The sequence below is a fragment of the Grammomys surdaster genome, unplaced genomic scaffold (genome assembly GCF_004785775.1).
Source record: "Grammomys surdaster isolate TR1022 unplaced genomic scaffold, NIH_TR_1.0 721, whole genome shotgun sequence".
In the NCBI taxonomy this organism is placed as follows: Eukaryota; Metazoa; Chordata; class Mammalia; order Rodentia; family Muridae; genus Grammomys; species Grammomys surdaster.
Window position 1 is genome coordinate 130,490 of NW_021605140.1, and position 7,015 is coordinate 137,504.

At 43.5% G+C, this 7,015-nt stretch overlaps 1 protein-coding gene across 1 annotated transcript in view; it reads right to left on the reverse strand.

The window, feature by feature from the left end:
- The window catches only part of Dnal1 (dynein axonemal light chain 1), a 23,917-nt gene that overhangs the window by 1,109 nt on the left and 15,793 nt on the right, over positions 1–7,015 (reverse strand). Inside the window, exons 6-7 of the mRNA XM_028782156.1 lie at positions 2,065–2,191; positions 375–515 (exon numbers count right to left, since the gene is read on the reverse strand). Of these exons, the coding sequence (XP_028637989.1) occupies positions 375–515; positions 2,065–2,191 (268 nt within the window). The remainder of the gene's footprint in view (positions 1–374; positions 516–2,064; positions 2,192–7,015) is intronic.

The window sequence follows — 7,015 nt, forward strand, 5'->3', positions numbered from 1 at the left end:
TCTCTCTCTCTCTCTCTCTCTCTCTCTCTCTCTCTCTCTCTCTCTCTCTCTCTCTCTGTGTGTGTGTGTGTGTGTGTGTGTGTGTGTGTGTGTCCCTGTCCTACAGGAGTCCTGGGAATGGGGACAATGGATACATCCATTAGAGTCCTTGGGGACCATTGACCTATAAACTTTTCCTCCTGACTTATTCTACAATGATGGCATCATTCAACAGAGGTATTAAGAATGACTTATTATAGTTGGGTGTGGTGGCTTTAATCTCAGAACTTGTGAGTTTGGGGCTAGCCTGGACTACATAGGGAATTCTAGGATTGCCTCAACTATACATAAGGCCCTCCAGCATCCCAGCCCACCCCGGCCCCAGAGGCGCTCACCGTCCAGCTTCTTCAGCTTGGGCACCCTCTTGGTCGCTTCATCAATCCAGTTGCCCTCGGCAGAGTGCTTCTCCTCCAGGGGATTGCCAACGAACACCAGGTCCTCCAGGCACGGCAGCTCGGCCAGCTTCAGGAACTCCGCTGCAAGCACACACACTCCCACGTTGGTAAACTTCGGGGTTGCACTCTCGGAGTTTGGGGGACAGGACTCCGTCACTAACTCCATTTGTGACTATGCAGGGCAGTGGTAAGAGTCTGAAGACTAAGAGAAGCTTTACCTTATAAAGCCATTATTATTGAGGAGGTGATGGGATTGGGAGGGGGTGAAAACCTCTCGTCTCCCTTTAATACTGCCCTAATGATGGGATGAACAGAGAAGGCTCCGTGCTGCAAACAACAGCAATCGGTGTCTGAGGTGCTGCATCGGGGAGCTAAGCTAACCCCCCTTACTCTCAGCACACCTCATCACCTCTGAGTTCTCAAAGCAACGCACTCAGATTCTCACCACAGAACTTGGAACCCTTTTAGAATTATCAGTTTCCTAAACATGTCCCTCTCAGCTGTCAACTACCTGGTGGTTGGAATAATATTCCATCCACCCAACACGCCTTTTGAGCTTTTGGCGTAGTTTATGGTATAAATACAGCAGGGTGTTAGAACATGCTGGAAGTGCCGGGCGGTGGTGGCGCACGCCTTTAATCCCAGCACTTGGGAGGCAGAGGGAGGCGGATCTCTGAGTTCGAGAGTTCGAGGGTAGCCTGGTCTACAGAGTGAGTTCCAGGACAGCCAGGGCTACACACAGAGAAACCCTGTCTCGAAAAAACCAAACAAACAAATAAACAAACAAACAAACAAACAAAAAAGAACATGCTGGAAGTATACCACACAAAAGAGACAAAAGAGGCAGAACAAAGTAGTCATCAAGTCAGCCTTCCACGGTCATTACATTGAAATGAATGTCTCCAGCCTTTGGATGACACATTTTTTTTTTCCTGATTAATAGGACCAAGACCTACACAACCATATTTACTATAAGTCACTGTATATGTGTAGTGTGTGTGTATGTATGTGTGTGTGTATGTGTGTGTGTAGATCAGAGGCTGACATCAGATCTCGTCCTCAAATCAAGGGCTAACACCTAGAGACAGGACCTCTCACTAAACCTGGGCTCACTGACTCCACTTGACTGGGTATCCATCAAGCCCCAGACCCTTTGTCCTCCCCACCCTCCCACCATTTAGACTGCAGAAGCCCACTGTCTATTCCTAGCTTTCATGAGTACTGGAGATCTGAACTCAGGTCCTCAGGTTTACAGGGCAGGCACTCTGCCCATGAATCATTTTCCCAGGCCTAAGTAAATAGTTAAATATATACACTTCTCGTATTTAAAATTTGGAATTTCTTTTTTTTTTTTTTTTTTTGGTTTTTCGAGACAGGGTTTCTGGAACTCACTCTGTAGACCAGGCTGGCCTCGAACTCAGAAATCCGCCTGCCTCTGCCTCTGACTCCCAAGTGCTGGGATTAAAAGCATGCGCCACCACCGCCCGGCGATAGGTAAGTCTTAAACTCTGTCCTGCCTCAGCCTCCAGAGTGTGGGGCTTACAAGTGTGCATCACTGCGCACACCTAGCTCCTGTTAGCTGTTTTCTGTAAACAGGAGGCAGGAGCCTGCAACAGTGCTCTCAGCTTACCCCAGTCTTTTACCAGGTTATTTGACATGTAGAGAATCTTCAGTTTCCTCATTACATGGATCCCTTTCAACTTCTCAATAAAATTATAGGAGATCCACAGTTCTTCCAGCGTGTCTCCTACTGCTTCCTAGGAAGGAAAACATTGGGTTGATACTCTTATTTTTAACCTGAGTGCCTGTCTCCTCCCTTACAAACACACAGAAAGGCTTTTAAAGAGATGTGAGACTTGCCAGTCAACCTGCTGAAGAGCTGACACTCTGTGGAAGCTCTAGTTCATGAAGGAACGGACAGAACATTCCCTCCCCTATTAAGTGGATCTAAACTCTGTTCTCCAATAGCTTCACAGACATTCAAAATAGCTACTAAAATCACAACAGGAGAAATAATGGCACCACTCGTCATCTGAATTGAATGATAGTTCCAAATTACTTTTTCCCCCCTTCCCTTCTCCCTTGTTACTCCAGCCCTGCTTGCTCTGGCCCAAAGGTTTTTATTTTATTTTTTATATATAAGTCCACTGTAGCTGTCTTCAGACACCCCATAAGAGAACATCAGATCTCATTACGGGTGGTTGTGAGCCACCATGTGGTTGCTGGGATTTGAACTTATGACCTCCAGAAGAGCAGTCAGTGCTTTTAACCGCTGAGCCATCTCGCCAACCCCAAAATTACTTTCTTATAGGTTGTATTATTTGGTCCTGAGAAAACTTAAAAGTAGATAAACCAGTTTAGTTTCTTTGTATTATGTAGGGCTCTAAGATCTCATTTGTATTAAGTCCCAGAACTTGCTCTAAAATTCAAGTTTTGCTCAACATTTACTGGAGAAAAAATTAATTATTAACATTGAGAGAATTTAGCATTTTAAGAGCCCATATATCCAGAACATACCACGCCCATTTTGCTATATTTATCCTACCTTATCTCTCGGTCTCACTGTGCAGGCCTCAATCTGGATCATTACTGTGTGCCAGTGTGTCACTCCTCAGGAGTCACCTACCTTGTTCTTTGAGACAAGGTCTCTCAATGGCTTGGGGGTCATCAATTTGGCCGGGCTGGCTGGCCAGCAAACCTCAGGGACCCCACCTCCACCTCCCCAGCACTGGATTACAGTCACACACTATCCCTCTTTTTAAGTGGGTTCTGAGGGTCAAACACAGCCCCCTTGTACTGTGCAGCAAACACTTTACCAACTGAGTCATCTCTTTAGATTCTTATCACTCTGATATATAAAATTCAGTTTTTAACACTTGACCTTTCTATTAGCATAAAAGCTATTATATTATACTGCCTCTTAAATCTTAGACAATCATTGTTCACCATTTGCACAAAGATTTTCAGTAACATTAGACAAATACAATGATCTTTTCCTTTACAACAAAGCGCTGAGCAGGACCCACTCAGTTTCTCTTTGCGTGTCTCCCCCACCCATTACAACTTGCATATCCCTTCACGGTGACATCTGCTGGGCTCAGATCTAACTCTGGGTAATTGTCCTCTAAAAGAATATGAAAGAATAAAATCCTAAGTGAATTTTTCATCATGGCAAAACTAGGAAGAAAGTTGAGAATAGGGTAGCCTGGGTCAACGCTGCCATCTCAACTCCAAGTTTTAACTTTCCAAGTAGAAAGTGAAGGAATTTTAATCATTCTGTCTTGGCATTCCTATACCAGAAAATTGTGACTTAACTAAGTTTTCTAAACTAATATTCTGACATCTCCCAAATGATTCAGTTATAATATCACACATAACTTTTAGAACAAAAGAACTAGTCTTCAGATGATTTAAGGTCTCTTCTACATACTTTCATCGTCTTGGATCTCTTTCTCATGTCTCCATGAAATGTGATGAGGCAGCAGAAAAAAATACTAAAAACTGAGAAGACTTAGCATGCCTGTGCTCTGGGTTCTGTCCTCAGCATGACACTGTGAGTACTGAAATCAAACAAGGGGCTTCTTGTGACCAGTATGTAGGAGGTGTGGGAGTGGCTTTATTGGCTGCTGTGAAGACCATTTTGGATCATACAGTGACAGATCATTATTGTTTGATCTGTATGAAGAATTCAGATAATATAACATTGCTTATCACTTTACAATGTGTAATTTATAAACTCTTAAGGATTATGTGTAACTGACTACTTAAGTATACAATGACTGGGTTCTCTTCTCCCTCAGGAAGCTCCGGACTTAAACTCTACCTGGGCCTTACTCTACCACTGTGTTACAGCCCCAGGGTTTTTTGTTTGTTTTTCAAAGCTTTTTATCTTAGATATATATCACCTGTTGAAGAAAAGCTACCTCATTTATTGCAGCAATGAGAACTATAAATTCTCAGGAATACATTTTTGCTCAAGAAGTGTAGAAGGCTTTATAGCAGTGGTTCTCAGCCTTCCTAGTGGTGTGACCCTTTAATACAGTTCCTCGTGTTGTGGTGACCCCCCAACCAAAATTATTTTCATTGCAGTTTTATAACTGTAATTTTGCTACTGTCACTAATCATAACATAAATGTCTGTGTTTTCAATAGTTGTAAGCGAACCTTGGGAAGGGGTTGTTCAACTCCGAGAGTCACAACCCAAATGTTGAGAACCACCACCTTATAGAAATCAAACTTGTATATAATTGTATTGAAGAACAACAAAATGAGCTAATCTTCCTGTAAGAAAAAAATTATTGCTATAAAGACATCAACCAAACCAAATAAATCTATACATTTAATGCATTTCTATTAAGATTTCCAAAAGGAATTTATATTCATAAATTCAACAAAGTGATTCTCAAATTTCTTCAGAGTTCAAGAAAAGTCATAATCATTTTACAAGAGAGGACTTGTCCTAGTGGATATCAAAAATAATATAAAGCTAAAAAAAAAAGAAGGCACTGGGCAGTGGTGGCACACGCCTTTAATCCCAGCACTTGGGAGGCAGAGCCAGGCGGATTTCTGAGTTCGAGGCCAGCCTGGTCTACAGAGTGAGTTCCAGGACAGCCAGGACCACACAGAGAAGCCCTGTCTTAGAAAAAGAAAAAAGAAAAAAGAAGGCATCAGATAGGCAGCAGGGACTCATGAAAGGAACGAGAGGAAACTAAGCAAGCAGGAGCTCACTCGCACACACGGAGTTTAGTGGGCAGCATTCCCAGAGGGAAGGGGACTTTAAAAAGTGCTTCTTTTTATTTATGTGTATGGGTGGTTTGCCTGAACATATGTCTGTGCACTATGAGCATGCAGTACCTGCAGCAGACAACAGAGGGCATAAGATCCCGGGAACCAGAGTTACAGAATGGTGTAAGCTGACAGGTGGGAATGGGATTCAAACCTGGGGCCTCAACCAGAGCAGCCGGTGCACTTAACCACTGAGCCATCTATCCAGCCTCAAAAGAGACTTTTCTAAACATTGCTAGTCATTTGGAGAAACAGAAATAATGTCTGATACTTAGATACATGTAAAACTAAACTCTGGATGGATTAGTCATGTAAACTCTATTTGGTGTATGTGCACATGTGTGTATGACTATGAGTGTGTGTGTGTGTGTGTGTGTGTGTGTGTGTGTGTGTGTGTGTGTGTAGAAGCCAGAGGTCAGAGTTGGGTGTGTCTATCTCTATCAGTCTCCACCTTATCTCTTGAAACAGGGTTTCTCACTGAACCTAGAGCTCACCAATCTGCTAGGCTGGCTAAGGAGCTCTCAGAACCCTCCCGTCTCTGCTTCCAGTTGCTGGGATTACAAATGTTCCCCATGCCTAACTTCTCTGCATGCTGGGATACAGACTCGGGTCCCACTGTTTATACAGCAAGCATCACCCACTAAACCATCTCCTCCCCATTACCACCTGATGTACAATTAGCTGCTAGCATTTCTCCTATAATGTACGCTCAGTAAGAACTAAGATTGTTTTATTTTTCTGTATTATTTTCTGCTTGTTTTGTTTTGTTTTTTTCGAGACAGGGTTTCTCTGTGTAGCCCTGGCTGTCCTGGAACTCACTCTGTAGACCAGGCTGGCCTCGAACTCAGAAATCCGCCTGTCTCTGCCTCCCAAGTGCTGGGATTAAAGGTGTGTGCCACCACTGCCCGGCTATTTTCTGCTTTTTCAAGACAGGTTTCTCTGTGTAGCCCTGGCTGTCCTGGAACTGTAGATCAGGTTGGCTCTTAACTCAGAGATCCACCTGTCTCTGCCTTATGAGTGCTGGGATTAAAGGCATGCAGCACCACACCTGACTCACAAAGACTGTTAAATTCTACCATGTATCTAGTGCTTAGATCAGTCCCTGGCTTAAGGCAAGTATTTATGGGGCTGGAAAGGCATCTTGGTGGTTAAAGCACTCTGTAACTCCGAAAAGAATCCTAGCACCCATGAAATAACCAGGCATCCTCACAAAGATCCAGCTCTGAAGCAACAGCCAGTAGGGTCCTTGAGTGTTACTGGTGTCTAGACTAGCTGAATCCAGACTCAACCTTCCTGTTCTGGGAGAGACTGCCTCACCAGATACAGGTGGAGAGTCTACTCATCACGGCTCATCCAGTAAAAGTATTTGCTGCTGAGCCTGAGGGCCTGAGTTCAATCCCTGAGAACCATGTGTGGAAGAAGACAACTGAGCCCCAAACAATCCTCCTCTGCCATGGTGTACACACACAAACAGATGTAGACATTCAGGAAACGTGTCATATGGATATACTGCATGAATTATATGGTGACAATTGCATATTAAATTTTAAAAGGAGATACTGACCTGGTGAGGTGGTTCAGTGCATAAATATGCTTTCTACCAAGTCTGACAGCCTGAGTTTAATTCCCAGGACCCACAGGTGGAAGGGAATTGATCCCTTCAAACTGTCTTCTGACATCTACATTCATGCCATGACACAAGCATAAACACACATGTACACATGATTGATAGACAGACAGACAGACAGACAGATAGATAGATAGATAGATAGATAGATAGATAGATAGATAGATAGA